The 22065-nt window shown below is 39.6% G+C and overlaps 1 protein-coding gene across 1 annotated transcript; it reads right to left on the minus strand.

The window, feature by feature from the left end:
- Positions 1–430: 430 nt before the first annotated feature.
- On the minus strand, positions 431–16397 carry LOC121450661 (zinc finger protein 431-like). Its single transcript, XM_041655825.1, has 6 exons — positions 16215–16397; positions 4112–4238; positions 3846–3906; positions 1471–1779; positions 1226–1359; positions 431–462 (listed from the first exon to the last, which is right to left on the minus strand). Exons 1-6 carry the CDS (start codon positions 16395–16397, stop codon positions 431–433), a joined length of 846 nt encoding a protein of 281 aa, XP_041511759.1.
- Between the last annotated feature and the right edge of the window lie 5668 nt (positions 16398–22065).

The raw sequence follows: 22065 nt of genomic DNA on the forward strand, positions 1-22065 counted from the left end.
TCAATGTTTACAGCTGGATTAGTTATCTAATGTAAATGAAGTATACTGTGAAATCTAAAATAGTTATATCATTATTTAAATTTGCAGGAATTTCCTTTATATGAGTTTGCAGGGGCAAACAAAATAAAGGATACTACAATGCTTGGACAGATGGTTGATATTGTCAGATGTATTTTTCTCCAGAATCAACCCTCCTGTGTACCTTAATAATTATGCTGCCAGCCGGGTGGTGGTGGCACATAACTTTAATCCCTGCACTTGGGAGGCAGAGGCAGGCAGATCTCTGTGAGTTCAGGGCCAACCTGGTCTACAAGAGCTAGTTCCAGGATGGGCCCCAAAGCTACAGAGAAAACCTATCTCAGAAAAATATAAATAAAAATAATGTATGTTGGCAGAAGATCTTGCCAAATCCTTTATAGTTAGACTCCCTTCAGTATTGGTTTTGCACATCCTCAAAGAATACTGTAATATGAAAAGGCTTTAACAGATTGATTGTGAACTAAAAGCTCATTCTTGTAGAAAAACTACCACGAAATAAAAATAAATAACCACACTGACTATACTTATAGGGTTTCTTTGCAGCATATTTTCTCATGAATTTGAAGACTTCTGATATGTGCAAAGGCTTTACCATAGTGGTCACATTCATATGTTTGCTTTCCAGTATGTGTTCTTTTGTTTTTGAAGATTATTGTGATGTGCAAAGACATTATGATTAAATTCATAACTTTTATCTCCAGTATGTTTTCTTATATAAGACAAAAGATTACTGTGACTTGCAAAGGTTTTAACACACTTATTACATTGTTCAGATTTCTCTCCAGTGTGTGTTCTTTTATGCCGTTAGGATGACTGCTGCTTTGTGAGAAGACTTTACCACACTGAACAGATTCTTAGGGTTTCTCTCCAGTATAGGTTCTTTAATGTCTTAGAAGACTATTATGACATGTAAAGGCTTTATCACAATGATTACACTGATAATCTTTCATTTTCATATATATATATATATAATATTTGGAGAAGATTCTGATGTTAAAAGGCTTTAAAATACTGATTTACAATCACAGTTTCTCTTTAGTGTGTATTCTTTTATGCCTGCGAAGACTACTCAAATGTGTAAAGGCTTTATGACACTGATTACATTCATAGGATTTCTCTCCAGTGTGTATTCTTTTATGTATTTTAAGATAACTGTGCTGTGCAAACGCTTTATGACACTCATTACATTCATAGGGTTTCGCTCCAGTATGTGTTCTATTATGCTTCTGAAGGTAATTGTGTTGTGAAAAGGTTTTATGACACTGATTACATTCATAGGGTTTCTCACCACTATGTATACTTTTATGCCTTTGAAGATAACTGCAAGATGTAAAGGCTTTACCACACTGATTACATTCATAGGGTTTCTCTCCAGTATGTGTTCGCTTATGCCTGTGAAGATGACTGTGATATGTAAAGGCTTTAGCACACTGATCACACTTGTAGGGTTTCTCTCCAGTATGCGTTCTTTTATGCACCTGAAGAGTGCTATAACATGCATAAGCTTTATAGCACTGATCACACTTGTAGGGTTTCTCTCCAGTATGTGTTCTTTTATGCTTCTGAAGATGACTGGGGCGTGTAAAAGCTTTACCACACTGATTACATTCATAGGGTTTTTGTCTAGAATGTGCTCGTTTATGAATTCGTAGTTGACTGTGACATGCAATGGCTTTATCATGTTGAATATCTTCATAGGTCTTCTCTTCAAAATGAATTCTCTCATGCTTTTCAAAATGACTGTAATATGTAAAGGATTTAACACATTAACTATATTCAGAAGGTTACTTGGCATATGTAAAAGCTCTACCACATTCATTACAATGATCACTCGTTATATCTATATAAATTAATTTTACATATTGTCTAAATATATATATATATATATATGTATGTATGTATATAATGATCCTCCTGCCTGTACACCTCCACACCAGAAGAGGGCATCAGGTATTATTATAAATGGTTATGAGCCACCACCATGTGGTTGCCAATGGGCCTTGGTCTAATTTTTTTCCTTATTTTTCTTTTTTTATTCTTGATTTTTATTGAGCTCTACTTTTTTCTCTGCTCACCTCCCTGCCTCTCCCTTCCCCTTTAACCATCTCCCAAGGTCCCCATGCACCAAATTCACTCAGGAGATCTTGCCTTTTTCTACTTCCCATGTAGATTAGATCTGTGTATGTCTCTCTTAGGGTCCTCATTGTTGTCTAGGTTCTCTGGGATTGTGATTTGTGGGCTGGTTTTCGTTGCTTTATGTTTAAAAACCATGTATGAGTGAGCACATGTGATATTGTCTTCCTGTATCTGGGTTACCTCACTCAAAATGATGTTTTCTAGCCTTGGTCTAATTTTAAAGAGGAATCGGACCTAAAGTTTATCACTTCATTTAAACTCATGTTTTCCCCTACACTGCAGGTTGATATTCATCTTTGAAGACGTCTTTCATGGTAAGAGCTTTCATTACATGGTTCATATTTATAGCCTTTTGTTTTCTATATGAGAGTTTTCACATATGTGAAGAGAACTGGAAAAACAATGAGCATTAAATAAATATTCACAAACTGTCCAAGAGTGTGAGTCATACTACATTTGCAAAGTGAACCAGGACAAACAGAGTGTTTACAAATCCCTAGTACTCATGAGGTTTTTCTGCAGTGTTACTTTGTTGATGTATTCCCAATGAAGCTGGAAAATCAATTATTTATAAACTTGAATCACAATCAACAAATCTATTCAAAGTAGACTACTACGTATCTTCTAATTGTTCAGAGACAGATACTGTTACTTCTTTCCATATCCCTATGTTCCTATGGTTTCTATCCAGAGTGACAGTAAAGGACAAATAAATGATTTCCGCATTGCATTTCAATAGTTTGAATTTGATCCACATAGTCATGTGCTATGAGGATTATGGTTTTTTCCACAAAAATTGTCCCTTGACTCTGTCTGTCCATCTCAATAAACTCAGCAAACCCATCACCAGTATATAAGTCACACTAGCTTTCCTAGGGACTATAGAAGGTTTTGGACAGATACTTATCACCTGTTCAAAGTGCACACCTATTGTAATATGAGTGATATGAAACTACACAGATTTGCAGTTCTACAGCACAGCTCTCACTCAGCTGTGATTCAACTGGTGATATCTGTTGAGGCACTCTTTCTTTCTCTTCTTTTGATGGAGGAAGGTCATTGGCTAATAAAGGAACTGCCTTGGCCCATTTTATTGGTTAGAAGATAGATGGGAGGAGTAAACAGAACAGAACGCTGGGAGGAAGAGGAAGTGAGCTCAGACTCCACAGCTTTCCTCTCGGGAGCAGATGCCTCAGAGAGACGCCATGCTCCTGGCTCCTGGGCAGATGCACGCTATGAAGCTTTGACCCAGGATGGACATAGGCTAGAATCTTCCCGGTAAGTGCACCTTGGGGTTCTACACACAGATGATTAGAAATGGGCTAAATTAATATGTGAGAATTAGCCTAGAAGAGGCTAGATAGAAATGGGCCAAGCAGTGATTAAATGAATACAGTTTGTGTGTTGTTATTTCGGGGCATAAGCTAGCCGAGCAGGCGGCGGGGTGCCGGAGAGGCAGCCCCGCCACCCTTACTACTACATTCTTTCTTATGTCCTTGCAAACATAACTTTCCTACCTGACATGGAGGTATTTGGCTTTTTGAGAATTTAATAGTCACCAATACACTTTAAGCTTTGCTTATTTACATTGTTGTTTTCCTTTTAAAAATCCAGAACACATTAAACTTTCCTCAGAGGCACATTTATGTCAGCTTGCATATGTAAATTACCTGCCATGTCTTCTAGAACTTTGAGACTGCTCTTCAATAGCATGAACTTCCCAATTGTAGCCTAAAATATATAATACCAGAAAATGTATGATATATTATTGGGAATTTCAAAAAATATAAGTTAATATCTTCAATGAGCCTTAGCACCATGCATCATTTATTCAGCACACTCTTCCTCTTTCTCAATTTAAATTACAGAAAACTCCCAATAAAAAAGAAAAACTTGTTCTCTGATTTTAAAATGTGAAGTCAATTTCACACCTTACCAATAGTAGTGAGGTTTCTGAAGGTCTCCAGCATCACATCTTCGTAGAGATTCTTCTGGGAAGGGTCCAGCAAAGCCCACTCTTCCTTAGTGAAGTTCACATGCACATCATCATAGGTCACTGCATTCTAATGTATCCCGTACATGTGGAAAACAAAAGGTGTGATACCAACAACATTGTAAATGTATACTTATTTGACAGATTAGTCATCTATTTCTGGTGCTTCTCACACTAATTTTATGACAGGGACCTTATAATGTCATCCTCACATCACTACAGAAGGAAACTGAATAGGAAGTTCACCCCTGTCATTTTTGCAATGTTTCAATGGGACATGCCTTGCAAGAGAAAGGCAGTACTCAGTAAACATCAGAGAAATTATATGACCTATTACTAACAACAAAAAATAATAGACAGCCGGGCAGTGGTGGCGCACACATTTAATCCCAGCATTTGGGAGGCAGAGGCAGGCGGATCTCTGTGAGTTCGAGACCAGCCTGGTCTATAAGAGTTAGTTCCAGGACAGGCTCCAAAACCACAGAGAAACCCTGTCTCGAAAAAACAAAACAAAACAAAAAAATAGACATGTTGGGTTATTGATTCATGCCTTTAATTCCAGCACTTAGAAGGCAGAGGCAGGTATATCTATCTTTTTATATTCTAGATTGATATTTTTCAAGGGAGACAAGGTCAAAATATGTATTTTTGGCAAACACAGATGCCTGTAATTGTACTGCAGTAAAATCACAAACTAAGAATCTATGACCTTAAATTTTGTAATTTTTTTTGTGTACAGAACCAATTCAACCTCAATAATTTATCCAAATTTTGGGTCTTTGTTGTAACAGATCCTGCCATGCCTGGAACAGAGTGTAGGAGTTTAAGTATGAAGTTGTTTACTTGGAATAGGAATCTCTTTGTCTATCCCTAACTTAGAATGAAGGCTGAGTTGGATGGAGTCCTTCTAGGTATCCAATGCTGAGCCAGGGCCTTTTCTTCCATGGTGCTAAACATGTTGAAATTTCCTACCTCTGTTTCACCATACGACTGACTTCTGAAACTACCAAGTGCTGACTTTCTCTATAAAACAGACTTTCTGCCACACTAGTTTCTGATGTGGGAGTGTCATATATCAATCTGTTGATTTCATTGGTTAAGTAATAAACAAACTGCTTGGGCTCATAGCTTAGAACATAGGTGGATAGAGTAAACAGAACAGAGTGCTGGGAGGAAGAGGAAGTGAGGTAAGGCACCTCAGACAGAGACGCCATGCTCCCGGCTCCTGGGCAGACACATGCGATGAAGCTCAGACCCAGGATGGACGTAGGCTAGAATCTTCCCAGTAAGCGCACCTAGCTGTGCTACATAGAATATTAGAAATGGGCTAGTCCAGGTGCGAGAGTTAGCCTAGAAGAGGCTAGATAGAAATGGGCCAAGCAGTGATTAAAAGAATACAGTGTCCGTGTAATTATTTTGGGGTATGAGCTAGCCAGGCAGCCAGGGTGCTGGGGACGCAGCCCCGCCGCTCATATTACTACAAATGGCGCCTAGATGTGTGGACAACTGAACCCACTGAAAGCCTGAGAAAGCTTGGGAAAGAGTAAAGCATGTTTTCTTGATAGTGACAATTTCTCGGGTCTACTCTGCTTGCTAGAGGCAAGCAAGCGCCTCATCTAAGAGAGGTTTCCTGACTCAGCTTTAGCTGCAAAACCCTGCAGCTCATTAAGAGGTCCTGCCACGAAACACTTAAATGGTGTTGACGAAAAGCTGAACGCATGCTTTTCGGTTTTCAGCCGAAGCAGGAAAAACCCTGCGCCGTTTAAAAATGCCGGCTTTCTGGGCTGTCCTGCCCAGGCAAACTCTGACTCTTTTACACAGGCGGTTTGTGCGGTTTGCAGGCACAGGCTGCTGAAACTCGCTTGCTGGCAGGGACATTGAAACACTGTAGACTTGTGGCACTGAATGCGGCTCTGGCCGGCACCTCAGCCACAAGGTTGGAATGGCAGAAAGCTAAGGAATGGGCTACATCTATCCGGCAAAGCCACGGCTTTAGTCCTAATGATATTGCTTGGTACATTAAAGACAATAAAGAGAGATTCAAAGACAAAGAAAATTTTTAAATGATTTACAGTGTGTTAAAAATATATGCAAGCTAAAAGTTAAATGCTCTTAAAAGTATAAAAAGGAAGAAAGAGGGTAGTTGGGTGTGGTAGTACACACCTTTAATCCCAACATTTGGGAGGCAGAGGGAGATTGACCTCTGTGACTTCAAGGTGTGGTAGCACACATCTTTAATCCCAGTGCCTAGAAGGCAGAGACAAACAGATCTCTGTGATTTCAAGGTGTAGTAGTGTACACCTTTAATCCCAATGCCTGTGAGGCAGAGACAGGCAGATCTCTGAGAGTTCAAGGACAGCCTGGTCTACAGAGTTATTCCAGGTCAAAGATACAGAGAACCTGTCTCAAAAAAGCAAAAAATAAAAGTAAAAATAAACAAAATAGAGATTAAAATTAAGTGTACAAAGATGGAAAATACACAGAGAATTTTGATACTGTATGCTATTATGCTCTGTTTGAATTGTTTAAATGCTGAGGAAGGAGCAACAGCTGCTAAAAGATATTTGTTTATAAATGCTGCTGAACTAATCCAACATAGATATTTTGATGCCTTGACTTTGAAATTTGGATCTAAGGACATGATGCTTTGGAAAGGAGTTTCTTATTTTGTTTTCACAGAGGATGAGACCCTGTTCATTTCTTCTATTCCGATATGGTATGATGGACCACGCCTTCCTGAAGGATTTCTGTGAATATCTTCAGAAAATTGCTTTGCTCAACTGCCAACTGAGATGAAACTAGCACACAGGTTATACCATGAAGGACCTAATTAACGACGCCTCCATTCAGCAGGAAGCAGTTTGGAGAAAAAAAACTGCGCCCATGTTCCCAAATATGGTTTATAAATGTTCTTTAACATTTAAAGGGGGATATGATATAGATATGAATAATTTGCATTAGTATAGATTTTGCTTTATTGATAGAGATTTAAGGTCAATTTTGTTATATGTATATGTATTTCTGCTATTGATTAAGGTATTGAGATTGTATAGTTCACTTAAAAATGTATATAGGTTGTTAATAGATAATCATAATAGTCAAGTTTGTAGACATGTTAGTTAGATTTTCTAGATATATAGAGATACATTTCAGTTAGATAGACATTCTTCATATCTTTCAAAGACTGCAGAATATGGCATTTAATATTTTAATAATTTAGGGTTTTTCATGACAATGAGATACTCTGCTCCTGGCAGCACCAATCTACTTCAAGAGGAAGATGGGCATCGAAGAGGATCCTTATGGAGTTCGATAGCCATTTGGGCAAGAAACTGCTCTTGCCTGGACTATTGCATAAACTGGATACAGAGAACCCACAGAGAGAGGACTACTGAACTTGCCTAAAGGTGAGATGATCTTTCGGGGTTCCTGATTTATGAAGGAGTCTGCAAGACATTCTTCAGGACAAGCAGATAGTGACTGCCTTTGAATTTTCCTGCTTCATGGAAATGTCTGCTGGATACTATGGGTCTGAAGGCTGAAGATTGATGCCCAAACGGTACAGAGGAACTTTGGGTGACTGTACAGGCAGCGAGATGTTTCTGTCATTTGTAGCGTTTTGAAAATTGCTTACTTTTTTTTGCTTAGGTAATATTGTATTCTTCTGGAGTCTTTGATGGAGTTGTAGAATAGATAGATAGTTATAGTTATAGTTTTCCATTGTAATGATAAAAGATAAAATAGATATAAATATTATAACTGTAACTCTTGCTTGATAACTGTTTTGTTATATGTAATTTTGCTATGTTAAAGTTAAAGCCTTCCTTTTTTTGTTTAAACAGGAAAACGGGAAGTGATGTGGGAGTGTCATATATCAATCTGTTGATTTCATTGGTTAAGTAATAAACAAACTGCTTGGGCTCATAGCTTAGAACATAGGTGGGTGGAGTAAACAGAACCGAATGCTGGGAGGAAGAGGAAGTGAGGTAAGGCGCCTCAGAAAGAGACGCCATGCTCCCGGCTCCTGGACAGACATACGCGATGAAGCTCAGACCCAGGATGGACGTAGGCTAGAATCTTCCCAGTAAGCGCACCTAGCTGTGCTACATAGAATATTAGAAATGGGCTAGTCCAGGTGCGAGAGTTAGCCTAGAAGAGGCTAGATAGAAATGGGCCAAGCAGTGTTTAAAAGAATACAGTGTCCGTGTAATTATTTCGGGGTATGAGCTAGCCAGGCGGCCGGGGTGCTGGGGACGCAGCCCCGCCGCTCATATTACTACAAGTGTCATTGCCAATAAACACCTTAATGAGTTATCAGTAATACCATCCAAAAGATTCTATATTCCATCTAAGATAGCATCCCATTATTCTTAAATACTGCCTTATTCAATTTCTTGCTGTGATGCCAGGAGCCATGTGACTTCTTCAGGTGACAAGGCCTGAGAATAGCATGAACAAATTCTCTTTGTGGCTCGGCCCTGAAGTGCGGATGTCCAAAAATCTGAGCCTATTTCCACCTTTTCTGAAGGTCAGAGAGTTTCAACTTGCTCCAAGTTATTGCCTTTCCACCCCCAAAGGTCAGAGAGTTGGTACTTAATTTTATTCCTTCAAGGTTATTGTCTGTTTCTACCTCAAACAAAGGTTTCACATCGATTCAGATCAGAGAGTTCTGCTCACTCTCAAATTGATTTGCAACAGGTGTGGCTACTATCCAGCCCTTGTATTTCAGGAATAGAGAAATGTATCTGTTCTAAGGATCCAACTAAGTTCCTACTCCAGGTGAGAGATATGAATTCCACCCAGGGGAGGAATGGTTTTCCTGAGGAATTTTTTTTTTTTGTTTTTGTTTTTATTGAGAAAAGGAGAAAAAAAAACAAGTTTCCACCTCCTCCCAGCCTCCCATTTCCCTCCCCCTCCTCCCCCCCTACGCCCCCTCCTCCCACCCTTCTCCCCCTCCCCCCACTCCTTTCCCCCTCCCTCTCCAGTCCAAAGAGCAGTCAGGGTTTTCTGCCCTGTGATAAGACCTAGGACCTCCCACCTCTGTCCATATCTAGGAAGGTGAACATCCAAACTGGCTGGGCTCCCACAAAGCCATCACATTACGTAGGATTAAACCCCCGTGCCATTGTCCTTTGCGTCTCATCAGCCCTCATAGTTCGCCATGTTCAGAGAGTCCAGTTTTATCCCATGCTTTTTCAGTCACAGTCCAGCTGGTCTTGGTGAGCTCCCAATAGATCAGCTCCACTGTCTCAGTGGGTGGGTGCATCCCTCGTGGTCCCGACTTCTTTGCTCATGTTCTCCCTCCTTCAAATGGGGCACTGATCTGAACAGAGAATTCTCAACAGAAGAAGTTCAAATGGCCAAAAGACACTTAAGGTCATGCTCAACTTCCTTAGCAATCAGGGAAATGCAAATCAAAACAACTTTGAGATATCTTCTTACACCTGTGAGAATGGCTAAAGTCAAAAACACCAACGATAACCTTTGCTGGAGAGGTTGTGGAGGAAGGGGTACCCTCATCCATTGCTGGTGGGAATGTAATCTTGTGCAACCACTATGGAAGTCAGTGTTTCGGTTTCTCAGGAAATTCGGGATCAACCTACCCCTGGACCCAGCAATACCACTCTTGGGAATATACCCAAGAAATGCCCTATCATATGACAAAAGCATTTGTTCAACTATGTTCATAGCAGTATTATTTGTAATAGCCAGAACCTGGAAACAACCTAGATGCCCTTCAATGGAAGAATGGATGAAGAAAGTATGGAATATCTACACATTAGAGTACTACTCAGCGGTAAAAAACAATGACTTCTCGAATTTTGCATGCAAATGGATGGAAATAGAAAACACTATCCTGAGTGAGGTATCCCAGACCCAAAAAGATGAACATGGGATGTACTCACTCATAATTGGTTTCTAGCCATAAATAAGGGTCACGGAGTCTACAATAGGTGAATCTAAAGAAGCTAAGTAAGAAGGGGAACCCAAGGAAAAACATATAGTTATCCTCTTGGCTAAGGGAAGTAGACAAAATTGCCGGGGAGAAAATTGAGATCTTGGGGTGGGGTGGGTTGGGGGTAAGGGGAGATGGGGAGAGAAAAGTGAGAAGGGAAGGAGGTCGGGCCTTGGGAAAGCAGGAGGATTGGGATAAAGGAAGGTTGGACAGGGGAGCACGGAACCACAATTCTTAGTTAAGGGAACCACTTTAGGGTTGGCAAGAGACTTGAACCTAGAGTGGCTCCCAGGTGCCCAAGCCGAGGTCCCCAGTTAGTTCCTTGGGCAGTTGAGGATAGGGAACCTGAAATGTCCCTATCCTAGAGCAATACTGACGAATATCTTGCATATCATCATAGAACCTTCATCTGGTGATGGATGGAGATAGAGACAGAGACCCACACTGGAGCACTGGACTGAGCTCCCAAAGTCCCAATGAGGAGCAGAAGGAGGGAGAACCTGAGGAATGTTTTGGTCTAGGGTGTGAGAGCTACTTGTCTTGTTCTAGTAAAAGAATGTTTGCCTAAGAATGTAGCCTGCAACCCTCAACTGGTCTTTTCATTTCCTTGTATCATGTTAATGTAGTTTTTTTTTTTATCATCTTACTTCTGCCTTCTGGGGTCTGGGGTATTTTAAGCAAATGGAAATTAAAAGCAGGTGATTTCAATTTTCAATGGAATGCCCTCCTGGTACTACTCTACGTTTACTGTTTTACTGCTTTTACTCTCATCTTTGTCCTCTTTACCGAACTTTCAAATGCCCATGCCCCTACCCTGATAAGTGATGTTTGTATAGAAGCTGGTCTCTAACACTGGAGAACTGGACCCATTTTGGCAAAGCCTATGGACAGTTCTCTGCATAACTCTAGGCATGACCCCAGGAGCCTAGGTACAACCACCTCTCAAGGAACAGGTTCTACCAGTAACAAATTCTCTTTGCGGCAAAGCCATGGAGAATTTAACCAACTTTTTTTTTTGGCAAAGCTGATGGATAATTTGCTGCATAATTCTGGACATGACCCCAGGAGATTATGTGCTGCCTCTTCTTCTTGTTTCTCTTATAAAAATTATTTTTGACTGCCTAAAGTTTTATTTTCTTAGAGTTAAGGATGAAATGGCTTTTACATAGAAAAAGCTTTCCTCTGGTGATTCTCCTCTGCATGAGCCCGAGAGGATGTTGTTAACAAAATACAGTGATCCTGAATTAGCTCCTAAAGCCTTTGATATTTCAAGTGTGACCATAAATTAAGGAGTCTCAAGAAAAGGATATTATCTTTCCATTGCATTTGTGACCTGAATCATGTCACAGTAGTTCATGACATCACAAATCTGGATAACTGTTTTTGGAGAGATTGATTTTAAGCACAACTGTCTTGGAGGAAAGCTCATAAGTAGACGGTATCAGGAGTTAATGGGAACAGTCTAGGAATTAGGAAAGAAGCAGACTCATAGAAAGCCATAGCATCCTCATTTCTTACAGCTGTGCCAATACTAGAGGAAGCTGAGAGGCAGGAGACAAGAGAACAAGGGATAAGCAATGCCAACTATGAAGAATAAGCTTTTTAGTTATGTTCCTTACAGGATGATGGAATAACCTGGTCTATTCCTACAGAAGACAGAATAGCACAGAACGTAGAATGAATTGATTCAGCTTCAACTGTGTGTTACTGTGAGAACTTAGGTTTCACTAGACGTAAACATTAACCACTAGACACAAAAATCTCTTTCACTTTTCATGATGCTTTAACCAGAAATGCTGCCAACCTGGCACACTGTTCTACCTGTAAGTGTGACTATTTAGAAAACTTCTTGTGTTCTTTGCTCTACTATTTATGCTTTTAATAGTAAAAGTATGAATTAAGTAGGTAATGGTTACCACTGGGAAAGTTGGGGCTGGAAGGAGAATAAGATAAGAGAACAAGTGGGAAAATATGGTAACCATTATTAGAAACTTGAAGAACAAATTTGATTGTAAATCTGTTTATGCAACCTATTAAGACTGTATAAATAAAAATGGCTCAGGCTATGCAGGACTACTATATGTATGAAACAGGTGGTCAGGGTTTCGTCATTGAGCATACGTCAAATGTTCATTACTGGGAATCAAACCAGTGAAAAATTAGGAGGTGGCACCGTGAACATGCATGAGAGGAAGGTAATTTACTGGACATTTGTGTAGTGTGAAAAGAACTCCTCCCTGAGTAACCCGCAGAGCCTCTGGGAATGAGTCCAGGCGAGGAACAGTAGACAACTGAAGAACTTCTGAGAAGGTTGGGATGAAGAAAATGGATAGAATACAAAAATAAGTGAAGTTCCATCATTTTCCAGATAACAACAATATAATTAGACTATACCTAATAAAATCACACAATATAGATGACACCAATGATAAAAGGACACACAAACGGAGATCGACAAATTTTCCATGGGTTGTTAACCAAGAACTACAAGATTCTAACAAAATAAAAATCAAAGAAGTCACCATGGGTCCTGCAGTTCTCTCCTTTTCCCATGATACAGAATGGCTTGAGGAAGAAGGGCTGTTCCACCAAAACTGAATACACTTTTCTAGATGCCTTCAGGTGTTTCTCCATTGTAAAAAATACTTCTGACTACTAGAAGAATCTCAATCCCTTATGATAAAGAAAAGGATGTCTCTTAGGATCACTTAGAAACTATTTTGCTCCCTGTAATTGATGATTGGATGTGAAGAAATGAAGACCAAATCAAAACAAATGCAAGATAACAGGTATTTAAATAGACATTGTATGGTTTGTATTATACAACCAAAGCAACTTGTTTTCCATGTGTGTATAAGTGACACACCAGATAAGATTGTTTCAGATTTCCTATATCTGGAGTAACAGGTAGTTATAAGCCTCCAGACTTGGGTGCTGGTTTCTATATTCAGGTCAACTTGCTAAATGACATGCCCAGCCCACATAGTACATTTTACCCAATAAACTAAAAGTATTTCACAGATTAACAAAAACCTAAATAAAGAAAGAAGTAGGTAAATGTTGCCTGGGAACCTGATGCATCAGTATTAAGATTTTTGGAATGTGACCAGGTAGGCTGCCTGCAGACCTTCCTTCCCCATTATCTGTTACCTAAGACCCAATACCCAGGGTTACCCCTAGGGCTGCAACAGATTACCAGCTATAAATTCCTCTCACTTTTCTGTGTCTCTGTGGATTCCACAGCACATCGTCACCGGCCCATTCCTTCTTGTCTTTCTTCTGTGTCCCCACTACAGCTGATTCAGACACCCTTCAGCTCAAATACTCGCCGCATCTGCCAGATGACCAGGTAAGCTATTTGCAGATCTACCATATTATCTGTTACCCTAGATCCAATTTTCACAGTTGCCCCTAATGTTGGACTAGAACACAAGAGACAGCTTCCCATTACCCTCGTCCTTTCTCCAGGCCTCCAATAAATACCTAGGATAATCTCCCACTGGCTTCCCCTTCCTCTAGCTTCCAACACCAGCAAAAATTCTCCTCTGAACACACCAACCAAGGTCAGTATAAAAGGGCACTACTCACCAACTACACGCTCTGAAATTCCAGGGAGCAAACAGAAACCTAGGGGGGAAAAAAAAAAACTCCCATCCAACCAAGACTTTCCCAGAAATCAGCACCTAGACTTAATTCCTCCAAACCCAGATTTCTAGACACAGGAACATAATCCACAACAGCCAGGGACGTATGTCACAACAAAGTCCAGGTATCCAATCTTGGCTGCTCCTAATATTCCAACAGTGCTGAACTATGACAAAAAGACATTAAAACTATATAAAGATGGCAAAGGCTCTTAAAAGGAAAATTATTAAGTCCCTCAAATAAATTCAGGGGAAAAATGCAGGAAACAAATAATCCCAAAATAAAGAGAAAAAAAGACAATAGTTGCAGAAAATAAACAAAACTTTTCAAGACCTGAAAATGAAAATGGAAGAAATAAATAAAGTGAGAAAATCCTGGAAATGAAAGCAGCCTGGAAGGAGAAGAGAGCTAGCTGTCTTGCCAGCACTGGGCTCAAAGTCAGGAATAGGTGTTCACAGCAATGTTCAGTTTCATACAGGGAGGCAAGCTTCAGCTAGAGGGGATGTTGACTTAGTCCAGTATTTTCCAACTGTCCTGATGCTGTGACCCTTTTTATACAGTTGTTATTGTAGTGGTGTCCTCCCCCATTATCTCCATTGCTACTTCATAACTGCAATTTTGCTGTTGTCATGTACTGTATAATAATCATCTGTGTTTTCTGATGGACTTAGGCGACCATGAAGGGTCTGACTCATAGAGTCACAACCACTATTCTAAAATGATATAAATATATAAATACATATATAAATAGCAATTAAGAAAAAAATGAAATTAAATTCTTAGTGACTAGGAAATGTCTGGAAAATAGACACAACAAAGCATAGAGCAGTAATGCTTTTAAAATGAAATTTAAAAAACGGTATCAATAATTGACTTGTTAAAGAGATAAATTTAACTGGAAGAACACTTAGCTAGAATGACTTTGAAAAAGAGTGGGCACTTTCATTGTAGAGAGAATGTCATCCATAAGAGACTGTATGACTTTGTCTCATGAGCTGCTGAGTGTGACAAAGAGTGACAGCCAATGGCCTGTATCTCAAACCTCTCAGGTGACCTTACTGTGTCAACCAGGATTGCACACATGTGCATGGGAGAGTTCACTAATTGAAAATTAAATATTTATTGGTTAAAGCTACCCTCCCTAAATTCTATTCTCATCAATTACGTTTATCTTTATTCACGTGGAAAGAATTAATACATGCGGGGAAATACACAGTCATTCACTGTGCCCCTTCACATCCTTCTTTATGATGCAGAGCTCTGAGCTCACTGCTAAAGCATTAGTCTGTGATCTATATCTATTGCCTAGTCTGTTTCCCCCTGCAGTACACACAGGACACTGTTCCTCCTCTTCTGGTCTGAAGTGAGAGCCAGGCTCCACATGCAAATCCTTTTACTCTTCCTGCAATTGACAGTCACTCTGTGATTTAAACTGGTAATTTTAGAACTCTGTAAAGGTGTAATCCAAAAACTTAGGGTGCTTAGTCAGAGGCCTAGCAAGGGCAGTGTCCTCTGGGACTATAGACAGAGTTCAAATCAGTCTCAATCAACATTGAAGACCTTGTCTCAAAATTGAAGACTGCTTTTCAAAATGGGTTAAAAGGCAGCTGTTTAAGAATTGATATGTTTTATGTCACAACAGGACTTAATGTTGGTTGTGACCCTTTAATGCCCCCTTAAGGAGCATGATAGAGGCCTGCTCTTTGAAGTAGGGGAGGAGGACTTTTGGCCCAGAGTAAAACAGTGTTTAATCTTTTTTTTTTTTTTTTCTGGGAATGTAGCTAATGGCTGATTAATGCTGGTTAACAAACATTTACGTTTTATCTTAGTAACCTTTAACAGGCGTGGTTAGCAAACTACTTATTTTGGGGGTATTTGCGAGACAGTTCTTTCCCTAAATTCTACTTTATGTGACTTCATGTCTCTCGAAGATTTCGCAAATGCTTACACCATCAATACTGTTACCACCAATTCTACTCTTCTACATCAGTTTAGCAGGGGAACGCTACTCTACATAGGACGTATCATTCAAAAGCTCCACAAAATTAAGCCAGATGGATCCTAAACCTAAATGCTCTATTTTACAAGTGCGGATCTTCAGGAAGACGCCACAGAGACCAGGGTTCTCCGAGTTTGTCAATCGTGCCTTCCATATTGACAACATAAGTATTCAGACAGCAGGATTTCCCAGTAAAGTCAACAGGATGGACATTTCTAAGTACGATTACACGCCCCAATCTTTTCACAGATGCAGCCTGTGGAGGTAAATTATTCGGAAACGGCTGCCCCGGCCCAGGGAACGATAACGATCACGGCCAACAACCGCAGCAATGCCAAATTCAGCGTTTGCCCACTAGCTCCCACCCAGACAAGGGAGGGAAACACGGGCGTCTGTGGATCAGATGGCTGCTCCGCAGAGTTTGGGGACATCGGTCCCTCACTCACCATCGCGTGCCAAACTTCCTTGTTTGATGACAGACGCTCATAGTTCACCATGGATCGACTGCACAGCTCAACCGTGATTTCTGCACCTGGAACCCAAGACGCAGCAAACAGGTAATTTGTGACTTCCTCAGGAGTGCACGCTAGCCAGGAAACAGGAAGAACCCTCCCACCTGACAAGCGCATTCGCTAGTGGCTCTGATTGGCTAAACGGTGCCTGAGTGACAGGACATAGTGAGAGGAATGGAACAACACGATGGTTCTTGGCCCTAGCTTTGCTTCTAAGCTCAGACCTATCCCAGATTTGCTGGGAATTTGTGCCAAATTCTACGGCAAGTCTCTTGTTAATGTAAAGCAACCGGTTCTGTTTTAAAACTAAGTATGCATAATCAGAAGGAGGCTAATCAGACAATGTTGCACAAAACAAACATAGTGTAACTCAAGAAAATAATTAAAAATGTTTGCAGTGCCATTAGGGCTGATAATCTCTGTCATGAAAGAGTTGGGTTCTCAGGACCTGAAGCAACCTCTTCACGAAGGATGGGGCTCCAGACCATTAACAGCTCTAGGAAGCATCTTCCTGATTTCAGAGAATGATACTGTTTCTTTATACATCGGGTACTGGAAGAAACGCCTCTAAGGCATAGGTGGCAGGCTGCCAAATTTGGAGAGACCTAGTTCTCAAGCATTATCTGGAAATTCTGCACTTTTTGTTTGAGATTTAGGTGTAAGATTCATTTGGAGATTATTTGAAGAGGCTGTATATGGCATCTTACATTCTGGGCAGAACAGCACTGTTATACCGTGATCTAGGAGAGCAGGACTGATGATATAAAGGATTTCCCAATGTTTAGAAGATATTAAGTGACACAAAGTAGAATTTAGCTAAGGGAGGATTGCCTCTAAAAGACCCCGAAGGTAAGTAGTATGCCAAGAAGTCCTGGTTGCAATGAGGATGCTAGGGTGTAAAATGCTTATTCACGTTTTGTGTATATTGCTATTGGTCAGATTCCTGTGGTAAAAAGAGCAAACGAGATGCTTATCAAAAGGGAGCTTAGAGAGATACTCTGTGTAAAGATCTTTCTATAGTAAGCTGGAGCATCATAGTTTTAAAAGGGATTACTGAGACTTGTTGTACTGGATTCTGTACTCTTGAATTTGATGATGTATTTGCTCTTTCTTTATATTGCCTACATACAGCCATTAAAATCCAAAAGCATAGTTATAGTAGCAGTGCTATGTATTATATGAATACTGCCTTGTGTTTTTGCTAAGGTTTAGTTTAACACATTGTACCCAGGAAATACTAATTTATTGTATTATCTTACATACAGTTTCTATTTAGTTTTCTTTTATTTCGTTGTTGTTGCTCAACACTATCATAAGACAAAGAAATGGCACCTTCCTATGATCAGCTGTGCCTGCTTACAAAGGAAAACGACCACCAGGTTTGCTGACTGTAGATATTCCATCATAGAGGAGGGATTAGAAAAAGAAAGCAGTGCATATAAGAACATATGGAAATGTCTTCAGTAAAGAAAGACTTACTTATATTAAGATGATAATGACTGGAAGGCTCTAGAAATAAAAAGACTGGAAAGCTTTTGGAAATTATGAAGTTATAAGTAAGTTGTTTTAGGTACATAAAGGATGAGATTTAACGACCACATAGTTGTTAACTAACGACCACAATTTAAGATTGCCAAGTTCAGATGTCAAGTATTTTGAGGACAGGTTGAAATGTATGTCAAGCAAAAGTTTATTTAATTGTGTCTGGCTATCAAAATATTTTTTCTAAGCACATACACATAGCACACATGGCACACACATACACAGAGCAAGAATCTGGTGAAATCTAAGAATTGAGAATATGAGAAAGTATGACCCTTTATCACCTATTGCTTTGATTATGACTGAAGCATTAACAAGAGAGTAGCATGCGGAACACAAGTCTTTAATGAATACTGTATTGACAGCCATGCTTCCAGAAAGGGAGACTCGAGGAAACCTTCATATGGTTATATTAAGTGTGTGGTACATAGGTTGGTAGTGAAAATGCCTATGAACAATAAACTGGGGGTGACTCAGCAAGACCGTGTGCTCAATACATTCTCCACACGGCTCTTCAGAGATACAGACAGCATTTTCCCTACTCACAGAAGAGTGTCTGTGGAATGTCATCGGATTTTATGGTCTGCTTTGGAGAATGTAGGATTAAAGAGCATATGATCTTCTAGCTTTTATTTTCTCAAATGTCAGTGTTTCATATTTGGGGTGATATCATGCCCAGGCAATCTTCAGATCTTATGTCTTATCTCAGCAAGGGAGAGGATGACAGATGCAGGCATGTTTTCACTTGGTAGGGAATACATTTATCCTGGAAGAAATGAATGCTCCTTAGAGGAACAGATTGCAGATACAATAGTCATGAAAAAGTTGGTCTAGTTTTCTCTCTTGTAACAGGAATGAGTTGAATATTTTCTAGTTGATGTTTTGATTTCCTTTGGAAGAGTCTACCTATCAATGAGGGAATTCAGACTCTTCCTTGTTGTACTTATCGCTTCCCAGATGCCTTTAGCTCAAAATAATCACTGTATTAATATCTCGTCATGTTCGCACACCTGAACTGAAGACACTCCTATGTAACACATCGGCCCTACTTTTTATAAGGTTCCTTTTTCTTTTCTTCATCCTTTCTTAGTATGGCAACTTGATTTGCATCTTGAACTCTTTTTACTAATGCTTAATTTTTATTATTAGAGTGTGCGTAAATGTGTCTCTGTGTGTAGTTTTTGTGCATAGGAGTTCATGTGCCCTTGGAGGAAAGAGGTGACAGTAGCTCCTAGGCAGAAAAAGAGACATTTGGAAGATGTCTGCTATGGACTCTGAAAGTTAACCTGGGTCCTTTGCAAGAGCAGTGTACACTCTCGACTGCTGAAATACCTCTCTAATTCAGACATCTTTTGCTTTGTAAAATAACCTATCCTTTTCCTTTTACAAACCAATTCCAGTTCCAATTCCCTCCAATCCTCCCATTCTATCTCTCCCGCACACACAACACCCACCATCCACTCATCAGAGAGGGTAAGGTAGGTACATTATTTTGAGGAAGGTTCAAGGCCCTCCTTACTATATCTAGGCTAAGAAAGGTATCCATCCAAAGAAAATAGGTTCTGAAAAAAACAGTACAAGCAGTAGGGATAAATCTTGGTGCTACTGCCAGTGGCCCAGTAGTCATACAACTATCACCCACATTCAGAGGGTTGTAGTTTGGTCCTTTGCTGCTTCATTCCCTGTCTGGCTGGAGTTTATAAACTCCCATTAGCTCAGGTAAACTGTTTCAGTGGGTTTACCCATCATGGTCTTTACTGTTTTGCTCATATTCTCACTCCTTCAAATCTTCATCTGGATATTGGGAGCTCAGCCCAGTGATCCACTTTGGGTCTCTGCCTCTGCTTCTCTCAGTTGCTGGATGAAGGTTCTATGGTGACATGTAAGATATTCATCAATCTGACTACAAAGCAAGGCCAGTTTGGGCACCTCTCCTCTGTTGCTTAGGGTCTTAGCTGGGGTTATCCTTGTGGATTCCTGGCAATTTCTCTAGTGTCAGATTTCTTGCTAGTCTCATAATGGCTACCTCAATAAAAATATCTCCATCCTATCCTTGCTCTCATCTCTGTCCTTCCTCTATCTCAACTATTCCACTCCCTCATTTTTTTCTCCTCCCTTCTCCTGTCCCCTATTCTTTCTCTTCTGCCCTCCTTTCTCCCCCCATCCCGATACTCTCAATTTTGTCAGGCAATCTTGTCTATTTCCACTTTCCAGGGGGATCTATATATGTTTTTTCGTGGTTCATCTTGTTACTTAGCTCCTTTGTCCTTTACTTTACAGCTAATATCCACTTATGAGTGAGTAGATACCATGTTCGTATTTCTTGGCCTGGGTTACCTCTTTCAGGATGGTTGTTTCTAGTTCCATTCATTTGCATGCAAATTTCAAGATGTCATTTTTCTTTACTGCTGAATAGTATACCAATATGTAAATGTACAGCATTTTCTTTATCCATTCTTAGTTTGAGGGGCATCTAGGTTGTTTCTAGGTTCTGGTTGTTACAAATAATGCTACCATGAACACAGTTGAACAAATGTCCTTGTAGTATGATTGAACTTCCTTTGGGTATATGCCCAAATGTAGTATTACCCGGTCCCGAAGGAGGTTGATTTTCAATTTTCTGAGAAGCTAACATACTGATTTCCAGAATGGCTGTACTAGTTTGCATTCCCACCAGCAGTGTAGGAATGTTCCCCTTACTCCACATCCTCTCCAGCACAAGCTATTATTGGTGTTATGAATCTTAGCCATTCTGACTGCTGTAAGATGGTATCTCAGGGTCATTTTGATTAGAGTTTCCCTAAACGCAAAGGATGTTGAACATTTCCTTAAGTGCCTTTTGACTATTTGAGATTCTTTTGTTGAGAATTTTCTGTTTATGTCTGTACCCCCATTTTTAATCGGATTATTTGGAATTTATTGAGTTCTTTATATAGTTGGGAGATCAGTCCCCTGTCAGATGTGGGGTTGGTGAAGATCTTTTCCCATTTAGTAGTTTGTCCTTTTGTCTTATTGACAGTGCCCTTTGCTTTACAGAAGCTTCTCAATTTCAGGAGGTCCCATTTATTTATTGTTGTTTTCTGTGTCTGTACTACTTGTGTAGGAAGTGGTCTCCTGTGCCCAAGCATTGAAGGCTACTTCCCACTTTCTTTTCTATCAGGTTCAGTGTGGTCAGATTTATATTGAGGTCTTTAATCCATTTATACTTGAGTTTTGTGTATGGGGAAAAACATGGATCTATTTATGTTCTTCTACATATTGATATTCAGTTATACCACCACTATTTGTTCAAGATGCTCTCTTTTTTTTCCAGTGTATAATTTTGGCTTCATTGTCAAAAATTGGGTGTTCATAGGAGTGCAATTTAATATCCAGGTCTTTGATTTCATTCCATTGGTCAGCCTGTCTGACTCAATGCCAATACAAAGTTGTTTTTATTACCTTAGCTCTGTAATAAAGCTTGATGTCAGGGATGGTGATGCCTCCAAAAGTTCCTTTATTGCACAGGATTGTTTTGGCTATCTTATTTTTGTTGTTGTTCTTTTAAACCTGTAAAGATTGTATTGGGATTTTTATGGGGATTGCATTGAATCCATAGATTGCCTTTGGTAGGATTGCCATTTTTACAATGTTGATACTACCTATCCAACAGTGTGGGAGATCTTCCATTTTCTGGTATCTTTTTCAATTTCTTTCTTCAAAGGCATCAAGTTCTTGTCAAACAGGTATTTCGTTTCTTTTGTTAATGTTACCCCAAGATATTTTATGTTATTCATGGCTATTGTGAAGGCTGATGTTTCTCTGGTTTCTTTATCATTTTTATATAGGAGGGCTACTGATTCTTTTGAGTTGAGCATGTATCCTAACACATTAATGAAGGTTATATATCAGCTGTATGAGTTCTCTGGTAGAGTTTTAAGGGTCACTTATGTATACTATTATATCATCTACAAATAGTGAAAGTTTCATTTCTTCCTATGCAATTTGAATCCGATTAATCTTTTGTTGTCTTATTGTTATAGACCTTCAAGAACTTTGTTGAATAGATACAGAGAGAGTGGACAGCCTTGTCTTTTTCCTGATTTTAGTTGGATCACTTAATTTCTCTCCGTTTAATTTGATGTTGGCTCTCAATTTTCTGTCTATTGCTTTCGTTATGTTTAGGTATGTCCCTTGTATCCCTGATCTTTCCAAGACCTTCATCATGAAGTGGTTTTTAGAATTTGTTGAATGCTTTGTCAGT

This window comes from Microtus oregoni, unplaced genomic scaffold (genome assembly GCF_018167655.1).
Source record: "Microtus oregoni isolate MIOR12 unplaced genomic scaffold, Mior012 000007F_ref0000211, whole genome shotgun sequence".
Taxonomy (NCBI): domain Eukaryota; kingdom Metazoa; phylum Chordata; class Mammalia; order Rodentia; family Cricetidae; genus Microtus; species Microtus oregoni.

Bases quoted from the DNA above. Each gene is read 5' to 3' on its own strand.
- LOC121450661 (XM_041655825.1), bottom strand. From the start codon at position 16,397: ATGCGCTTGTCAGGTGGGAGGGTTCTTCCTGTTTCCTGGCTAGCGTGC. The intron at 4,239-16,214 runs GTGAGTGAGGGA...GGGATACATTAG, and splicing joins AGGAAGTTTGGCACGCGATG to AATGCAGTGACCTATGATGA. The intron at 1,780-3,845 runs GTAATTTACATA...TACATATTACAG, and splicing joins AGTTCTAGAAGACATGGCAG to TCATTTTGAAAAGCATGAGA.